The sequence below is a fragment of the Astatotilapia calliptera genome, chromosome 15, assembly GCF_964374335.1.
Source record: "Astatotilapia calliptera chromosome 15, fAstCal68.1, whole genome shotgun sequence".
Lineage (NCBI taxonomy): Eukaryota > Metazoa > Chordata > Actinopteri > Cichliformes > Cichlidae > Astatotilapia > Astatotilapia calliptera.
The window spans coordinates 31,420,690-31,441,776 of record NC_137436.1 but is presented as its reverse complement, the minus strand read 5'-3'; the positions used below and the strand labels follow the sequence as shown (position 1 = coordinate 31,441,776).

At 39.6% G+C, this 21,087-nt stretch overlaps 1 protein-coding gene and 1 long non-coding RNA gene across 2 annotated transcripts in view; one reads left to right on the top strand and one right to left on the bottom strand.

Moving 5' to 3' along the window:
• The window catches only part of LOC145420611 (uncharacterized), a 250,083-nt gene that overhangs the window by 204,492 nt on the left and 24,504 nt on the right, over window positions 1-21,087 (bottom strand). The window lies entirely within an intron of this gene.
• frk (fyn-related Src family tyrosine kinase) lies at window positions 1,647-15,166 on the top strand. The gene is made up of 8 exons (XM_026193947.2): window positions 1,647-2,277; window positions 5,146-5,267; window positions 7,039-7,202; window positions 7,301-7,469; window positions 9,094-9,252; window positions 12,889-13,070; window positions 13,329-13,494; window positions 13,583-15,166. Exons 1-8 carry the CDS (start codon window positions 1,886-1,888, stop codon window positions 13,789-13,791), a joined length of 1,563 nt encoding a protein of 520 aa, XP_026049732.1. The 5' UTR covers window positions 1,647-1,885; the 3' UTR covers window positions 13,792-15,166.

Sequence of the window (21,087 nt, the reverse complement as noted above, 5' to 3'; positions counted from 1 at the left end):
TGGATACAAACTGCAGCTACAGTCACATCTGCTCTTTCATTATTTTCACATGATACTTCATTCAGCAGCTATACTTATGTTTCTGCATTAATGCTCTCCACAGGCGCCATATAATTAGTGGGGATGTATCCTTGTTTGGAGGCCGAAACCCCAGTGAGGGCTTTAGCGAACCACCAATCACCGGCACTTTAAAATATCTCTAAAATATCCCTAATGTTGAAGCTAAGGTTTTATTTGTATAGGTCTAAACATACACAGCAACATAATTTTTGGAATCATTTTCACACTGACAAATTAAGCTGATGGCAATTAGCTGATACTGTTTCATTGTTCAAAGTCTGACAGTACTTGTCCGTGTTCATAATTCAACAAATTCTGATAAGATGTTCAACACCACAGGCTGAAAGTAGTTCTAAAGACAATCACTCCCACCTCTCTCCTCATTTCTATACACACTGATAGCACTTTGAATGAAAAAGATCCTCATTTGGATTCTTCATGGTGTAAGACCTGGCTAGTCATCACTTGTATCTGGTCAGGAATGGCAAATATAACATAGAAAACACTTGACATATTAACACATTTGACATAAAAGATCTCAGTAAAGAAGGAGTTGTAGATTTACACAAACTGGGGAGGTCTCTTGGAACCATTTAAAAACTACAGATTCCAAGATATCATTTTACACAGTTCCATGGAAGTACACGTATTCAGATGTATGACCACTTTGCCAAGACCCCTGCAAGAATGGTAAATGGTAAATGGCCTGTATTTATATAGCGCTTTACTAGTCCCTAAGGACCCCAAAGCGCTTTACATATCCAGTCATCCACCCATTCACACACACATTTACAGACACAAACTGTCAGCATCCGATGAGAAGAAACTTATTGGGATGTTCAGGAATAATCCAGGAACCACCAGGGCTCAAGCTTGCCATGAACTGTTAGAAAATATTAATAGAGTTTTACATTGCCATGACTGAGACGGTGACAACCAAGAAGAAAGCCTCTGATTCAGAACTAACACCTTCAGTCTTGACTGAAATTTGAAGCTGCACACATGGACAAGTCAAGTCTGCTTCTGGAGGAAAAAAAATGTGATTAGAGGGGACAAACCACCTGTCATTGTAGCACTACCAGGCTACAATGACAGGTATGTTTTGAGGAGTAAAGATAAGTAAGATATGGTTTAAAGATAAGGTTTTCAAGCCTGATGACTGTATGAGGACTGCATGCAAAGTGGAGAACACAACTATACCTATATAAAGATAAACCTTTCCATGATGACAGTTCTAAGCATTTATATGCTAATTGTCACATTAAGGAGAAATAATGAGCATATTTATTTCTATTCACTGTAAAATCAATACATTTATCTGCTCAGTTAGTGATAAAATAACAATGTAAAAAGCCTCAGCTGGCCATGAAACTGCCAGTCAATTATCCAATTACATTTGAGCCTCTAAAAATGGAAAATTATGTATAAAAAATATTCCTAAAAGTGTCATGAATCAGAATTCTCCCACATTCATAACGCGTGACTAACCCGACTATAAGCGCAGGCGTGACGTCACCCCAGTGGAGAGTGAGCGCGAGCCGCTCCCCATTCCTGAGCAGGTGCAGGTGATTGCTACCTGAACAGTGAGACCGATCCTCTAACACGAAGATCCACACTTAAACTACCGCTCCCTTCCCCTCACACCGATCTGTGATAGCTGGGCGTGTGTTCAGGTCAAAGACCGCCACCATCCCAAACTGGGAAAAATAAATGCGCTTGTATTTAATGGGATGTGGATCATAAAGACAGGAGGACGGATTCTCTAAACGATTTCCTTGTTTATTCCTGACAAAAACAATGACCGACTGTGATTGACGAAAGTACCATGGAGATCCAAAAGAGGTTTTCTGCCTGTTGGGACAGTTTTTTGGGGTGTTTTAAAAAAAATGGCCCCTCTGGAGACGAGACCGACCGTGGGGAAAAATCGACGGTTATTAAAAACTTGAGCGCTGCTGACAAAGACGAACAGAGCTTTCATTCAACAAGAGATTTACCGCCGCTGCCACCAGCTGATGTGGAGTATTATGTCGCCCTGTATGATTACTCTGCTCGCACAGAAGAGGATCTTAGCTTCAACACGGGGGATACTTTAGAGGCCCTGGACAAAAGTGCCGGTGATTGGTGGTTCGCTAAAGCCCTCACCGGGGTGTCAGCCTCCAAACAGGGATACATCCCTGCTAACTATGTGGCGCCTGTGGAGAGCATTAATGCCGAACCGTAAGTATAGCTTTTGTATGAAGGATCATGTGAAGTCTTCTTTATATAATTTATCAAACTTAACCATTAAAAAAATGTGTTTTATTTGAATCCCAAGCTGAAGGTTTTTATTTTATTTTATTTAGTTTGTTTTTTGAGGGGGGGAGCCATTTTTGTTTTGTTTGGGAATGGAAGAACAACTTGAAAAACGAGTTAACATTTTTTTTTGTTATCAATTACAGGTCAAAGTAAATGCACATATTTTTTTTGAGAGTTTAAAATAATCTAGAGGGGGAAATAGGCAATAATACTACAAAATAGATGTTTATTTCCTTTCCAAGGAAAGTCAAGTCAAATTGTATCCGCACAGTCATATTCTTCTACTTACAGAAGGGTTACATACAGCAGGGATTTTCATCATAGAGTAATCCTCTCATATCAGTTGTGTCGAAAATGACAACAAAAAGTGAAACTTTCTCTTTAATCTAACACTTAAAATGTTTGTATATAGATATAGATATATAGATATGGATATAGATATATATATTTCTTTTTTAAAAATGTATTTATTAATGCTAAATAACTGCAACAAATGGTCATCGACAGTCATCAACGGAATAGGTTTGTATGAGGAGGAAGCTAATCTTAAATTACTTTGTCATTTAAATTTCCTTGAAGGGATTTCTTCCAATGAAACATGTATTAACTTAACTGGTAGTAACAACTAAAAAGAACATACTTCCTGAAGCTGAATGGTAAATACAGTGTTGTAAAGGCGATGTCGTTAGAGTTCACTCTCAATTCTAAAGTGACAGAATGTAGAAGATGCAGAAGTACCTCAAAAACCTCAAAATTCTTTTGAAGTACTTGAGCCTGTGATTTAAGTGTTTTACTGTTCTATTTCTGCCTGAGATTGACGTTTTTAAAACATTTGAATAGTCAGTCATGTCCCACGGGTAAAAGGCTGTAAAATGTAACTGCGTGTTTTCCTTATCCCTAAAGTCTTTGCCGAAACTAGTTAATCATTCACCTTGAGACCAGGAAATGCTGGGAAAGCTTTACAGGTTAATGATTCCTGTTGAAGGTGGAGATCATAAACAAGAACCAGAACCACACATTAAAGCCACATTGCTGGCATTTCATGCCATTTAACTCTAGTGTTGAGAATAAAGACAGGATTGGTTTGTCATAAATTCAGCTTCAGGTATCCTGTGTAGGGCACGGTACTATAGAGCAACCAATCCTGGAATGTGTACCTTTTTCTTTGCTGCCATGTGTAGCTTAGTTGTTGGAAAAAAGATGACGTCACACAAATTCCTAACTAATAATGGAAGGGTTTTTTTTTTTTTTACAAGAATAAACCCAGTTCAAGAGGTAATCAGTCTTGGCATTATTTGTGTCATAGTTTGTCCAGTTGCAAACCTAATAGATAGGCAGACCTGTTCCATAATGCAATTACACAATGAATTATCCAGTCTGCCACATTGTGTACCTGCAGGAAAGCCGTTATCTGTAAATAACTAATGGAAAACTAAAAGTCAGGCCTCGTTAGTTCAGAACAAGTCGACAAAACTTGTAGTGTGTAATTTAATTGTCAGTTTAATCAAATCTAGATTAACCACATAAAATAATCTGGCTCAAATGTAACGTGGACTGGTAGAGAGCCTCGACTATAAGCAGTGATTAAGAAGAGGTGGTTGTTCTAATAGTAGAAATCAAGTTTTACACAGCAGAATCTACTACCAGTACTTTAGTAAAAATGGAAACATACAGCACTCTGAACATTATATTCAGGATATAGTGCCAGTTTAGATCAGTCATCTGAAGGTTCTTTCTAAAGACTCCGCAATTTTAGGGAGAGAATCCTATCGATGAGATGATCAGCTCTTTTGTTTTAATAATGGAAAACGGTGTCACAGCTCAATCAGTCAGTTTTATGACTCAATATTCCCGCAGGTACATTTGTTCCATTATAGACAGTGTAGTTTATGATTATGATTTGAAATCCTTTGAATTCTACATCTGGCACTATGTGGCTCTCTTTGAATTTGTTGTTGATTAATCTCACTCTAATTCTCGACAGAGATACTGTATATGTCTGAAGTGTGTGAATACTGGAAAATAACCCTCAGTTTTAACTTGATTTTGAGCATTACAAAGGGAAAGCACCCAGATGAGCCAGTTAAGACTCAAAGAGGAAAACTTATTGTGTTTTTGCACTGATGCAAACGTACAATTAATTTAAGCTGCAACTGTGCAGTGACATCATTGTTTTTCTTGGTTTACTCTGCCCATAATGGGAATCCCCGTGTTGTTAATTTTGTACTCTGACAGGTTAAACAAAGTCATAATGTTGTGTAACTATCTAGTTGAAGTATATTTGCCAAAGGAAAAAAAGTTTTTTTGTCAAAATAACTTTTCAAAATGTCAGACCATTCAAATACAGATTTGACTTTTTTTACTCTTTCAATTAGATTTTTAAAGTCCAAGTGAGCATAAATATCATAGCTTGGTTATAGAAGGGCTACGGTCATTGAAGGACACACACGCAGACACAAAGTGAGCCCAAGGTGTAGTGGTTAATATGATTCCTGATACTGGTAGATTGCCCATAAGATTTTACTTAATTTACATGTAAAACATTGACTTCTGTCTGTGACCGTTATTTATCTGCTCGGTGTTGGAAAACTTGCAAAGAGTTGACTCTAAAATTTGTCTTGTGATGATTTCTTGGTTTCCTTGGGAAATAAATAACATTAAAACCCAAATAAAATGACAGAAGATATATCTGTGTCAGCAGTTTTTATTTTAAGCATTGACAGTCCAGAAACATGTCTTCCCTGCAACATTGCTAATATGGACATATCCTGCTTCCATTCTGATGTCCAGATGGTATTTCCCTGACACCAAGAGGCTGGATGCTGAGAAGATGCTGATGGCTGGAGGGAACAAGCATGGAGCCTTTCTCGTCAGAAACTGTGAAAGTCAGAAAGGAGACCTCTCACTGTCAGGTAACCTCTCACTTGACTTCATCTCTTTTGAAGTCAATGTCATCAAATAAATTTTATAGCTTTTTTGCTTGTGAAAATTAAAGTAGTATAGCCATGATTTTCCCTTCTTTCAAAATGAGTGAGCAACACAATGCACCCATGCTAATAGTTCTGTGACTCCATAAATTCTGTTCAGTTATTTTTTTCACACATGGCCAGGCAGGTTTAAATAGCTTTTCTCGCCTCAATAAATAACATCATCATTTGTGTTTACTCGGGATACCTTTGTCTAATATTAGTTTGATGATGAATGTGACAAATATGCAAAAATAAGACATCGAGAAGGGGGGGGGTTTAGTAGCACTTGTGTAATGTCCTACACAAACTCACTTGAAAAATGGGCTTTTAAACTGTTTTAGTCCATTCTGTGGTATGTGTCTCCAAAACCAAACCTTGTGAAATATCTGCCTATTCTTCCATTCCCCGCTCCTCTAACTGGATAAATGACCAGAAGTGTAAAGTTGTTTCCTCTGAAAGTTGGCTAATAAAATTAAATGGGTTACATCCTAAACAGCCCTGCATATTCAGTCATGCCTTGGTTTAAGTCTCTTTTTAGCCAGAGTTTGAGAGACTTTGTTCTAAATCCCTTCTAAGTTCTTGCTAGAAATTCTTAGTTTGGAACTGTCGTAACTGATTTTTAGAGTGTTTGTGAATATGGGACCCGGCAGGTCCTATAAATGAAAATGCTTCAGAATGAAATCAGCTAAAGTAATGTGATATTGTAAAAAGATATTCTTTCTTAGCGATAAAATTTGAATTACTAACCAATAAAACACACTTACTAGCTGCTCACTTTAGTCCACTCAGGGGTTTTCTTGCTACAGTCTTACTTGGTCTGGTAGGAACTGTGACTAGTGACAGCAATCAGCTGTTTGACTTTATTACTTCTTTAACCATAATGCTGTCACATGCATTTTAGGAAGTTCACTTGTGTTTGCTTTTACTGTGGCTTTTTGACTTGTAAAAGTCTTGTGAACCTGTTTAAACATTTATGGGATGCCACAGTGTTTTATTTTAAATGTAGACCGTAAAATATTAAAACAAGACAAAATAAAACCAGAGACCTTATGCGAGAGAATATTTCAAAAAGACGTTGACACTGTTACTAAAAGTTGGTCAGCTCTCACATAGTTAACATTTTGTTGTTCCCATACTATTGGATGCACACTTTCCCTGACACTGCAGCATTGTTTAGTGACTAATGGTTTAAAGGTCAGAAAGTTTAATCGAGGTCTCCACTGCCATAAAAAATAGTAGGATCACTTTATCTCTTTGAGCTCTTATCTGTATTGTTTTCCACTCTGTCCTTGCTCTTTCCACCATGGTTGAATTTTTGCTATATTTATTTATTAAAGCCAGCTGATAACCTTATGGAGTATTTGCAATCCAAATATTGATGCTGTTTTATAACAGAAATCTTTTGCTTACCACTTTTTAAAAAATGTATTGCTGCTACAAACATAATTATCATTCTTCTGATAAAAGTCCTATTACAATAATAATAATAATAATAAAAATAATAATTTTAAGTAAAGAAATATAAACTAGTTAGTATAGAAAGTCTCATGCATTTCCTGTAAGGGTCATTACATCACCAGTGCGCCAATTTATCTGTCCCATATTACAGACTATGATTCGTTTTGAGAGTAAGAAAGACTAATAAAAGTTTCAGACTTTTATCTTTGATAGTGTTTGAGATGTTCAAATGTTGCCTTATTAACTTATTTTACAGTGCTTGACAATGGAAAGGTGAAGCATTACAAGCTGAGAAAACTGGACAATGGTCACTACTATGTGTCAAGGGCCAAATCGTTTCAAACACTGAAGGAGTTAGTGGAACATTACTCCCGACAGTCTGATGGCCTCTGTGCACGTCTGGGTGAGCCATGCAAAAAGGTAAAAAACAAACTATGCTGCCACGCACGATGCATAATTTGTATTTATTTATCTAATTAATTAACTAATTTTAAATCTGTGACTCTTTCTGTCTGCAGATAGAAGTTCCACAGACTTATGGTCTGTCCTATAACACAGTGGACCAATGGGAAATCAATCGTAGCTCCATCAAACTACTGAAAAAGCTTGGAGCGGGACAGTTTGGTGAGGTCTTTGAAGGCATATGGAATGAAACTACATCGGTTGCCGTGAAGACTCTCAAACCAGGTACACAAAACGACAAATACTCAGACATTCTGACCTTGTCAGAATAGGGCTGCTCTTAAAAACTACAAAAAGAGTGATTCACATAAAGAAACTTAATCAGCCGATGAAGTTGTCGTCAAATTATTAAACCAATAATAAGCTATTTATCATTAGCACCTGACTACTGCGTGCTTCTAGATACTAGAGCTAATAATGAAAATGGTGTTTACATTGATGGGACATATTATTATGACCTCCTTCCTAAAACTGTGTTGGGACCCTTTTGCTGTCAAAACAGCCCTGAGTGTTCATTCCTTAGCCAACTTTTGTTTTATGGCATATTAACCTAAAAGAGGCCACAGCCATCAGGGATTACCATTTCAATTAAAGGGTGGACATGCTCTCAAACAATGCTTAGGTAGTTGGTACATGTTAGTAGCACCCACATGCACGGCAGGACCCAAGGTTCTCCAGGAGAACATTGCCCAAAGCATCAAACTCTCTGCTGGATTGCCATTTTCCCACAGAGCATCCTGGTAAACGACCCACACACACCTGGCTATCCACATGATGTAAAGCAAAATGGGATTTATTAGACCAGGCTGCCTTCTTCCATTCCTCCATGGTCAAGTCCTGATGTTCATGCGCCCATTGTTGGTGCTTTCAGGAGTGTACAGGAGTCAGCTTGGAAACTCATTGTTCTGCAGCAATGCAGCGCTGTACACAGTAAACTGTGATACACTGTGCATTCGGACATCTTGAACCAGCATACATTTTTTTCAGCAATGTGAGCTACAGTAGCTCATGATCACATGAGCCAACCTTCGGTCCCACCATGCATCAGTAAGCTTTTCCGGCCCATGACCTTGGTCACTGGTTCACCACTCGTCTTTCTTTGGACCACTGTTGACTATGAACGCTCCAAAAGAGCTCCAAATTATCATTGCTCTGACCAAGCCATATAGAAATCATAATTTGGCTCTTGTCAAACTTGCTCAAATCCTTATGCTTGGCCATTTTTCTGCTTCGAACATATCAAATTTAAGGAAAGAAATTTCCTTTGCACCCACTAAAAGGTGCCATGGTGAAGAGATAATCGGTGTTATTCACTTCACTTGCCAGTGCTCATAAAGATATGCCTTTTGTGTTTTTATGTGACTGCTAATTGGTATATTTCCATCTATCTGTCCTTACTGATGGATTATGTTACCAAAGTATTCACTTATCCATCCAAATGATTAAATTCAAGTTTTACAGTGACTTCCATGGCCACAGCTGTATAAAATAAAACACCTGCCTATAAGTACTGCTTCTACAAGTTGGGTGGGCCGATATGATCTTCAACCGTATGAATTGAAAATGGGATATGACTCAAGTTCCTATGCATGAAAGCTTCTTAGAAGATTCCTTTGACATTCCAATTAGCAGTAGGTTTTTCTGGAAAGATGCCCACTTGCACCCATCTGAAAATAGCTTATAATAAATAAAGATAATATATTTAAAAGTAAAGTTAAATGTATGTCACAAACAAGTTGTATTTGTTGGCAGAGCAGTTAGCATTGCTGGGTTCAACAAAAATGACCATATTTCTAAGCTGCTTTGAGTGCCAGTATACAACCATGAAATCACTACACACCTCTGACAGGCACCATGGACGCAGAGGACTTCTTGAGAGAGGCTCAGATCATGAAGAGGCTGCGGCACCCCAAGCTGATTCAGCTGTATGCCGTTTGCACCTTGGAGGAGCCCATCTACATAATCACAGAGCTGATGACAAATGGCAGCCTGTTGGAGTACCTTCAAAGTAAGACAGCCACACTCTTTATTTTGCACCTGTGATTCTGAACAGCTTCTGCTTTATGACAGAACCACCGCTGCTGCTGCTGTTGTTCTTTAAAAAGTTATCACCAGTGAGAGGCCATGGTACCGAGATTTTAATCTTTTAGTAACAGATCAGATGCATTGTGTAAAGAATTTAGAACATACAAAAGAAATATATCACTGTCTTGGATTGTTAGACTTCACGTTTTAAAAAATATGGTTAAAGGAAGTAGGTGATGATAGCAGTCTTACTGAGGAGTGACTCATTCTGCTCTGCTGTAAATAGACAATTACAAGTTATCTACTGGCCTGTAATATATGACAGATTGACTCTGTGTTCTTTTGTTTTCATTGATTTAAAGCAGATTAGCAGGAGTCATCTAAGGTTCTAGGTTGGTTAGATCTTTGTAATTATTAGAATTTTTATGTATTTGTATTTGATAGTTTTGACTGAAGAGATCAGATGTTAACTGTAAAGAATATCTCCCATGAGATAAAGATAGCTGAGTGAGCGGTGAAATAGTTGTTGTCATGTTGGTTAATAGATTTAAATAGATTTACTGATTTGGTCTATTTGAGCTGCTGGACACGTGAGAGTAATCTGTGTCAAAAAGCACAGTCCTTAAGGCCATTACAGAATACATTTTGTGGTTAGTGGTTAATTCATCCAAAAAAATGATTGTGTGGGGAAAAAATTAATTCATCCATCCATCCATCCATCTTCATCCGCTTTATCCGGGGCCGGGTCGCGGGGGCAGCAGCCTAAGCAAAGAGGCCCAGACCTCCCTCTCCCCAGCCACCTCCTCCAGCTTATCCGGGGGAACACCAAGGCGTTCCCAGGCCAGCCGAGAGATATAATCTCTCCAGCGTGTCCTGGGTCTGCCCCGGGGCCTCCTCTCGGTGGGACATGCCTGGAACACCTCACCCAGGAGGCGCCCAGGGGGCATCCTTGGCAGATGCCCGAACCACCTCAGCTGGCTCCTTTCGATGTGGAGCAGCAGCTGCTCTACTCTGAGCCCCTCCCGGATGGCCGAACTTCTCACCTTATCTCTAAGGGAGAGGCCAGCCACCCTTCGGAGGAAGCTCATTTCTGCCGCTTGTATCCGTGATCTCATTCTTTCGGTCACTACCCACAGCTCGTGGCCATAGGTGAGGGTAGGGACGTAGATCGACCGGTAAATTGAGAGCTTCGCTTTTACACTCAGCTCCCTCTTCACCACGACGGACCGGTGCAGCGTCCGCATTACTGCAGCCGCAGCCCCAATCCGTCTGTCGATCTCCGGCTCCCTTCTTCCATCACTCGCGAACAAGACCCCGAGATACTTGAACTCCTCCACTTGGGGCAGGAACTCATCCCCGACCCGAAGTGGGCACTCCACCCTTTTTCGGCTGAGAACCATGGCCTCAGATTTGGAGATGCTGATCCTCATTCCCGCTGCTTCACACTCGGCTGCGAACCGTTCCAGTGCGAGCTGGAGGCCCTCACCCGATGAAGCCAACAGAACCACATCATCTGCAAAAATCAGAGATGAGATTCTGAGGCCACCAAAGCGAAAGCCCTCCACCACTTGGCTGCGCCTAGAAATCCTGTCCATAAAAATTATGAACAGAACCGGAGACAAAGGGCAGCCCTGGCGGAGCCCATCACCCACCGGGAACGAGTCCGACTTATTGCCGGCAATGCGAACCAAGCTCTTGCACCGGTTGTATAGGGATCGAATGGCCCGTAGCAATGGGCCAGACACCCCATACTCCCGCAACACCTCCCACAGGACACCCCGAGGGACACGGTCGAATGCCTTCTCCAAGTCCACAAAACACATGTAGACTGGTTGGGCAAACTCCCATGCACCCTCAAGTATCCTGGAGAGGATAAAGAGCTGGTCCAGTGTTCCGCGACCAGGACGAAAACCGCATTGTTCCTCCTGTATCCGAGGTTCGACTAGCGGACGAACTCTCCTTTCCAGCACCCTGGCACCCAAAAATTAATTCAATTCAATTTTATTTATATAGCGCCAAATCACAACAAAAGTCGCCTCAAGGCGCTTCATAGATACAGAGGAAAAACCCAACAATCATATGACCCCCTATGAGCAAGCACTTTGGCGACAGTGGGAAGGAAAAACTCCCTTTTAACAGGAAGAAACCTCCGGCAGAACCAGGCTCAGGGAGGGGCGGCCATCTGCTGCGACCGGTTGGGGTGAGAGAAGGAAGACAGGATAAAAGACATACTGTGGAAGAGAGACAGAGGTTAATAACAGATATGATTCAATGCAGAGAGATCTGGAAAGGAAAAACTCAATGCATCATGGGAATCCCCCGGCAGCCTATGTCTATTGCAGCATAACTAAGGGAGGATTCAGGGTCACCTGGTCCAGCCCTAACTATATGCTTTAGCAAAAAGGAAAGTTTTAAGCCTAATCTTGAAAGTAGAGATAGTGTCTGTCTCCCGAATCCAAACTGGAAGCTGGTTCCATAGAAGAGGGGCCTGAAAACTGAAGGCTCTGCCTCCCATTCTACTTTTAAATACTCGTAGTACCATATCACCCTATTAGAGCACTTCGCTCTCGCTCTGCAGGCCTACTTGTTGTTCCTAAAAGTCATTAAGATAAAATGGGGCCTGATTATTTAAAACCTTGTATGTGAGGAGCAGGATTTTGAATTCAATTCTGGATTTAACAGGAAGCCAATGAAGGGAAGCCAAAACAGGAGAAATATGCTCTCTCTTTCTAGTCCCTGTCAGGACTCTTGCTGCAGCATTTTGGATTAGCTGAAGGCTTTTCAGTGAGTTTTTTGGACATCCTGATAATAATGAATTACAGTAGTCCAGCCTGGAAGTAATAAATGCATGAACTAGTTTTTCAGCGTCACTCTAAGACAGGATATTTCTAACTTTAGAGATGTTGCGCAAATGGAAGAACGCAGTCTTACATATTTGTTTAATATGTGCGTTGAAGGACATATCCTGGTCAAAAATGACTCCAAGGTTCCTCACAGCGTTACTGGAGGCCAAGGTAATGCCATCCAGAGAAAGAATCTGGCAGGATACCATATTTCTAAGCTTTTCAGGGCCGAGTACAATAACCTCAGTTTTATCTGAATTAAGAAGCAAAAAGTTAGCGGCCATCCAGGTCTTTATGTCTTTAAGACATTCCTGCAGTTTAACTAATTGGTGTGTGTTATCTGGCTTAAGAAGACATCAAGCCAAGATGAGCTAGTCCTGATGTTTCTAAACAAGTAAAGAAAGAAACTGATATTCTGGGTTCATCCAGTTCCCCAGCAGCAGGGAAGATTTCATGGTTATATCCAGAAGTTAAAGCTTTATCCAAAATGCTTTTGTATGCATCTATGCAGGGCAGTTTGAGCTCTTGTTGGCAGAGTTGGGGTCACATGTGAGGAGGCAGAGAAATGAAATCATAGAAATTACCACATAGACACAGTAGTCGGAACAAAGAATTTGTTACTGTCAAAGTGACAGACTTAAATAGATACATTCTTTGAGAAGCTAGCATTCTCTACTAACTATACTTGTTTCCTTACCGGCATGCTTCATTAAAAAAAAGAAAAAGTGTGTGTGTAAGATTGTGACCAGTAACTTGGCTTTCTCTTTGGATTACAGAGGATAAAGGTAGAACACTGCGTATCTCAGATCAAATTGAGATGGCTGCACAGGTGGCATCAGGCATGGCTTTTCTGGAGTTACAGAACTACATCCACAGAGACCTGGCAGCCAGAAATGTCCTAGTGGGCGAAAACAACATCTGCAAAGTGGCTGACTTTGGCCTGGCCAGGGTTTTCATGGTGAGTGTAAAACTGAAATTGGTATTCTACGCTTTCATGATGCCGTTCATTCCAGTCATACGTCCTTCAGAAAACCTGCATTCTTTACTAAATGTAATTGCTTGCTTTCAGGCATAACTTGTAAATACTCCTCAAACTAATCCACAGAATCTATTATACTACTGTCAGGATCACATCACATGTTTGTACTGCAGGAATAAACTGATGTGCTTTGATGATCACTTTTGGCTGGATCTTTGTGCCTTTTTTTGCTTGCAGAAAGAAAGCGAAAATGTGTACGAAGCCAAAGAAGGAACTAAATTCCCTGTGAAATGGACCGCTCCAGAGGCCATTCATGACAACAGGTTCACTATCAAATCTGATGTTTGGTCCTTTGGAATTTTGCTGTATGAGATTGTGACATTTGGCCAGATGCCGTACCCAGGTGAGATTTGATTTCTATCAAATACAAAGATCTAGCAAGAATTCCAGCTTGTAAGATTAGTACTGATGTGAGTCTGTGATTCTTTCAGCAATGACAAACTTTCAGGTGGTCCAGAAACTGGCTGAGGGCTTCAGGATGCAATGCCCCGCAAACTGCCCCAAAGTCTTGTATGACATTATGAAGGACTGCTGGAAGGAAAATGAACAGGACCGGCCTACATTTGAGACCCTGCAGTGGAAGCTGGAGGAATACTTTGAACAGGATGTGACGTCCTATGACGATGCCACTCGTTATTAGCACAACTGCCAGGCTGTGATATTAGAAAACAAACAAACAAAAAAAACTCTTAAGAAATCGTGAATATACTGACTGGCTAATGTAATTTAAAAGGTCTAAATAGGAAAGCAGAATGGAGTTGGTGACAGCACTCATAGTCTTGTTTGAAATGAACGCACTCAATTGCATAACATGCGTGTCTAACCTAATTCCTACAGAGCGCTTAACTGGAAGACGCCTTTTTCAGCACAGCATTACGTTGCTCTCGACTAACTGGTTCGGCTTGCTCGAAGCATAGCAAACATTCTTTCCACTAACGACTTGTTGAGCCATTGCATGACAGGAGTAATGCGTCACGTTCACCTAGAAGCTCAATCTGCTGTCTTGGAGAGAATAGCAGGCACTGCAGTTTTATCACATTTATTGTTATTTTGGGGTTCTAGGACGACAACCAAAGTTGCGGTCACTAATAAGACAAATTAACCAAGCTATTTAACTACAAGCTTTTCTCTTTAGAAATTCTAACAGCTGCTACAAAATGGTGCCAAATAAAAGGAAGATGGGCGTGGGGGTCCTGCAGATGTCCTGAGAGAAACCTGCTGCATACTCTGTTAAGTCATGTTTCCAAAATAACCACTACTAAAAGTTCTAAATGCAACTATTGTGCTGCATTTAACCATTTGCATAGTCGCACATAGTCATGATGGCTGTTATTCTGTTCACACTAAAAGCAAATAATGTAAATGGAAGCATAACATTAGCTACTTTAGTCTAGTTTGTTTTTTTTTCTCCCCACATAATATACTGTGAATTTTGATCAGCAGCTAGTTGTTGTAGTTGTTAAAGCTACATTTGTGAACAATCAGTTATTTGCATGCACTTTTTTTCTCCTTTAAGCACCTACAGTATCATCACAGTATCACCACACCTGTCTGCTTCACACTTCTGCTCATTCATTGTGCGACGGTTTGATGCTCTGTGACTGAAACATGTGATTTTTGATTCTGTTCACACTGCTCTCAGATCTGTGGGGTCTTTCATATTAATGGAAGCTGCGACAACAAAGTGACGGCACAAACATTCAAATTCTTGATGCATTTACTAAACCAGTTAAACTGGTGTTTTAGCTAATGTTGATTTTTTTTTTCTTTTTCAGTGTCATGCACAAATTCTTGTTAATTGTACATTGTAATCTTGACAGTGTTTATATATAATCATATTGTATTTTAACTTAATTGTCCCTAAGCCTAATATAATTAAAAGAACCGTATTTAGTATGATTTGCCTGGATTTTTGAATTTTACACTGATAGGAAAATGAAAGTCTGACATCAGAGTAACTCATCTGACACATTAAACCTTTTTTCCCATGCTTTCGACGCATGGCAGTGATGGTCTTTGGAGTCTGAATGTGTAGTCCTTTGTCTTCTGTGTCATTGTGTGCTGTGTACTTTTATTGGTTGGGATTAGCTTTTTTCTTCAAACAGGTATAAGTTTCCATAACCTATAATAAATACTGTAGAACGGAGGCTTGATGCTTATACTATGAAAAGGAGTTTGGGCTAAACCAGGTAATGTAAGGGTTAACCCTCGGTTTTCAGCATTAGAAAGGTGGTTTGCCTCTCAGCAGGATCCATTGCCATATGGCATTCAACCCTAGTTTTCTGTACTATGAAGATCCTTTACTTCAGGTGTAATTTAATGAAACAGTGGATTATAAACCAGCAGGAACTCCTATGCCCTAATGTAAGGGTTATGTTGAAAAGCCTGTTAACTTATGCAGCTTTTTGTTAGTTCTACTTCCTGCATTCCAATAGGATGAACTAGGTGATGGAACTTCAAATGCACAAACACCAGTGGTTTTAACATTACTTAAATAACTTGCATAACCACACAGTGTCTTTTCTGTTATGTTCACGCTGCTGTTCTAGATAGGAAGATTTGTTTAAAATAAATCACTTTGTTGCCTGGAGTTTTGTAATTGGTGACATTCTACCAACACCACCCCTTTTATGTGAAAAGGCTGGTTGCTAGAGTATTAAACTGTGGATTAACATGATCAGCCCTTCTGACATTAGGGTGAATGATAATAAGATATCTTTTGTATGTGAAACTTTGTGGTTCAGAGCTCTGCTGTAAGGTTAGTCTCGGGCTGCACTTAATAACAGGACAGAATGGGTCAACACATTGCAGGTTCTCATTGTGTGGACATTTTATATAACAGGAAGCGCCATTGTTCACGCTGTCTGTTGTCAGTATATATTGTATTTTATTCATATGCATACTGCCTACCAACTTTTTTACCTTTCGAAAAAAGTTGCAACTTACCTGGAATTTCTTGTCCCATAGATCAATTTGTAAAAACTATTATAGAATAGAGTTGTTAAACAGGTCTCTGTTCAGGGTGCCTCTCACCCTATGACATTTAGGACATTAACTCTGTAAACCCTGTGGTATGGTGATGCAGTGATTAGCACTGTTACCCCACAGCAAGAAGGTCCTGGGCTCAAATCTAGAGTTGGGGTCTTTCTGTGACAAGTTGTTGTGTTCTACCTGTGTCCAAGACATCCATGGGGCTCCAGCACCCTCTCAACAACCCTGAATTGGCTACGTGGAAGGAGATGGATAGACTCTCTACACCATCTCATGGTACAAAATGGTATTGCACACCGGCTATAGTTCAATTTCAGTAAATAAACTAATGTATATGAACAAATCTGAATACTGTCAAAAAGTTCATATTTTAAACGATTTAATTAAAAAATGTAAACTAATATTCTGTTTTCATTATGTATGCAAGTACAAACTGTATAAATACCATGTATCTTAGTCTAATTCAGTACACATAAATGCTGTCATGGGAAAGACTGATGACTTGGCTTGGGATCAAAGTCCTAGAATCTGGAGGAAGAGTTGAGAAGGACAGAAACCAAGGTGTTTGAAGTGCAGTGTTTAGTTCCTGCAGTCTCTGATGATTTGGGTGCCATGTTGCATTCTGAAGTTGGTTGGTCCAAAGTCAATGCAACTGTCTACTTGGAGATTTTCAAGTAGACACTTCATGTTTCCATTTGGTGATCAACTTTATAAAAATCCAGGTTTCCTTTTTTAGTAGGACTCAGCACCTACCAGGGCTACTACCAAATCATCACATTACTGTTCTTGATTGGCTAACTGACTCCCCTGACCTGAATCCTGCAAAAAACATGTGAAGTATTGTCAAGGGGAAGATGAGAAACACCTGAGCCAAAAACACAGATGAGCAGAACGCTACTATTTAAGCCACCTAAGCTTCAGAAAAACCTCAGTAGTGCGATAAGTTGATTGCATCCATGTTGCAGTACAATGAGCTCTTCTGTTTACTCTGTTTTTTTTAATTGATGTTTTTTTTTAAGTTACTGCTGCCATCCTATCACGTAGAAGCAATCTCATCATTCTCATCTGAATTCTGGCACCAACAAGGATGTCACATTCCGTGTCTGTTAAATCACTGTTCTTTGCCATTCTGTTGATCAGTTTGAGCTTCAGCACGTCATCTTCATTTAGTCTACGTGCCTAAATGTACTGATTTCTGCTATAAAATTAGGGGAAAGGCAAAGAAAACATTATGATTAAGGCTTGAGCAAGCCTCCAGCAAATAAAAAAGGTGAATTCAACGTCCTGTTAATTGATACAAACATGATTGTGTGAGAGAGAAAGACTATATGGGTTCATGGGTTTTTTGGCAACTTGCACTAACTATGACTAAATTGTTTGATGTAACTTCCCAATGTGACCACATGGCGGTGCTGCCGGTCCGTTTGCACCCCTGCCTCATAGCCTGCTGATATCTTCCAGCAGTTTTTAAATGCAGTTATCTAAAGTCTGACTCATCTTCATCATTGGAAATGTTTTTTTTTGTTTTTTTTATCTAACAGAGAGAAGTAAGTGCACACTTAAGTCAAAGTTTATGTTGAACATCAGGGTTGGTTGATAATTTTCAGCTCTGTCATTCACTGAGGCCACAACATATCCATGGTTTTAAACCGTGTTCCTAAACCCAGGTACACACTGTACCATTCTGGCCTTCCACAGATGACAGATGACCAATGTGACAGGATCATGGTGGTGTTTTTGGTTGTGGCTTCAAATCACTGGTTTTATGTTGTACAGCTAAAAAGGTTCAAAGCTGTCTGTTACAGGTGTATTAAGAGCAAATATAGGACTGATGGGCCTGGGGCAAATGTCACTTATAGCATTTATTTAAAAAAAAGGAATCAACTGTGATGGAAGTACTAGTACGCAACACAAAATCGCAGAGGAAAGTTTAGTTGAAATGTGGCAGACTGCATAATTCTAGGCGTATTACACATAGTAGAATCAAGTAGTACAAGTTATACCACATGAAGCGCCCGCGTCGGTGCAGACTATAATAACTATGCTTAATAGCATAACGTGTTACTAAGGTATTGAAGGAAAAGGTCAGATGCGTGTTTTGGTTTGGTGTTGTTTTGGCATTTGTGTTTATGTGGACCTAGTGTAGTGTTTGTACTGTTTATGGGTTTATGTATTTAAAGCAAGACTACATTGAAAAAATGTTCATCTGAATCATCGTTGTAGTTGGGACTGAAATTTCAATGCTAAATAAGTGATCAGCTTAAAAATACTTTATGGTGGTGGTGGTAACTTTATTGTCCCTAACGGGAAATTGATTTGCAGTATGTCCATACAAACAAACAAACAGACAACCAACACATCACATATACACACAAATACTGATGAAACGTGACTGTGTAAGGACAATGACACTGGGATAAATCGCAACTTCCCTCAATAATCAAACCCTTCAGGTTTTGATTATTGAAATTTCTAAAATGTCATTAGTGGCTTAGACCATAACGTTAGGTTAGGTAAGAAAACAACAGGGACATAAGTTAAGCACAGAATCACAGATCTGAATATTGTATGGCCTTTTTTGTTTCTTTTATATTTGTTTTATTCACTTGTTGATTTTGTAGATGGTCAGACTCAGCAAATGGGTTACTTGGAAGTCTTAGCTGCTGTTTTAACAATTCTCAGATGGTCACCTGGTTGCTTTATGCTGACATGGCTAGGGTTTTGTTTGGTCAACACTATTCTCACACTGTAATCTGGTGTTTTTATAGGGTCAGCTCCATCTGATAGCTGCTTGTTTATACAGGAGAAACAGTTTTATGTGGGCATTTGTCTTGGTCGATCTTACACAAATTTACCAGAAGGGGGAGCTAAAAGATCTGTTTGTACCAATGATAGCGTTAAAGATGAGTGTTTTCTAAAATCATTGGTTTTTACTGTGGGTGCAGTCAGGACCCCTTAGAGTTTACCTTGCAAAATGACTAAAATGACCTTTGTAATAATTCATTTATTTACTCAATGTAAATAAAGCACAGACTTTGTGGACAGTTTAATTTGAATCTTGATTCATTTAAAAGCCTAGTCGCTACAATAATCACATAAATATGTTTGAAATATTTTTTCCCTTTCTACCTTTGACAAAGTAGTGCAAAAAAACAACAACAACTGCATTATATAAATAAACATTAAACTGTATATATATTGTACTGTAGTAAACACACAGTCTGTCTATACCCCTGCTATAGACTGGTTTTTAATTCCTTTTGTTGGTTTCATTAGTGCAGTTTCTTTTTCAAATGAAAGTGTGTTAACGTCAATTTTGAACCAAATGATAAAGACTTAAAAAGGAATTAAAAGGCTTTGAACAGTATGTGACATGTTGATTTTCCATTAAATGTCAATATCTACAGTGGGATTACAAATATTAAAGAAAAATTATGGATAAAAGAGCTGACTAAACAAATTTACTACATCTGGATGTACTTAAGTAAAGACTGTAGGCCATCCCTGCCGACCCCTCCCTGAGCCTGGTTCTGCCGCAGGTTCTGCCTGTTAAAAGGGAGTTTTTCCTTCCCACTGTCGCCAAAGTGCTTGCGGGTTATGTGATTATTGGGTTCTTCTCTGTATGTATTATTGTAAGGTCTACCTTACAATGTAACAGTTGCCTTGTGGCAGGCTTGTGAGAGGGGCAGGGCTCCGGGGGAAATCCAGGTGAACACTCTCGTCTCTCTCCAAACAATCCAAACACGAATCCACTCGAACACTCATCACTCAGGGAACACCAGGGAAAACAGTTCAGGTCTGCACACAAAGAAACGCTCGTTAGATTCCAAACACACAACTACATGGAAAAACACTTGCTAGACGCTTGACTTTCTCTGACGCGATTCTTACAATGATCCAGCGAAGAACAGCCATTGCTTCCTGGCTTACCGGTAAATGCCATCCACTGATGAGGCACAGGTGTTTCCTCCTCCGAGGGCGTGGGACAAGGGCGTGAACCCACAATGAGTTCCGCCCTGGCGAGAGAGAGAGAGAGAGAGAGAGACAGCTGATCAGCGACCAGCTGAACCTCCAGGCCGTGACAGATTTGGCGCTGTATAAAATTGAATTAAAATGGTCTGATACTTATATAGCACTTTTCAATTCTCTGGCATTACTCAAAGTGCTGTATAAAACATGCCACATTTAGCCAAGCTTTTAGTGCTGCCAGCTGTTAATACTCCAATGAATGCATTGGATGTCTTAACTGTTAACCATGGTTACCTGGTAACCAACAGTTACAGCTAGGGTAATAATCAACTTGTTTGGGAAGCATGAATACAAAAAACAAGAATCTAGATGTATCTTAATTTAACAGAGAAGCTGGTTGTTCACAAGCCTTTTAAAAGCATTTCACAGCAGTAAACTCTTTGCATAATTAGGATAATAAAAAAGTAGCAATGCAAATATAATCCGTCTTGCTTTCAGTGTCTCAGAAACACATAAAACTCAAGATCTACCTTGTCTTTTTCCATTAAAAAGCATATATTTCCCCATTTACCATAATGCTTCACAATAACAAGAATGTATTCTAATGCAATCCTGTAAAACTGCAGCAGATTTGCATGTGGTCATAAATTACAAGCTGACAACGGGTGATTGCCTCTCAAAGGGAAAACAAGTGGATAAGACAGGTTTAGTGAGAATTATTCAAATGAATAGCTCGTGTTTGCATAGAGAAAAGGGGGATTTTGAAAAGACGAACAGCCTTGAATAGGATGGGTAATTCCTTTTGCAACCAACATATTTATGAGTTTATAAGTTAATTCCCTTATTCACAGAGACATGTCAAGACTTTGGTTATGCTCTGAATTCTCTCCCTTGTGTCTGCAGGCAGACGGAGAATAAAGAGTGTGCTCAGTTTGATTCAAACTGCATGATTTACATGTTGAGGCATTATGAAATC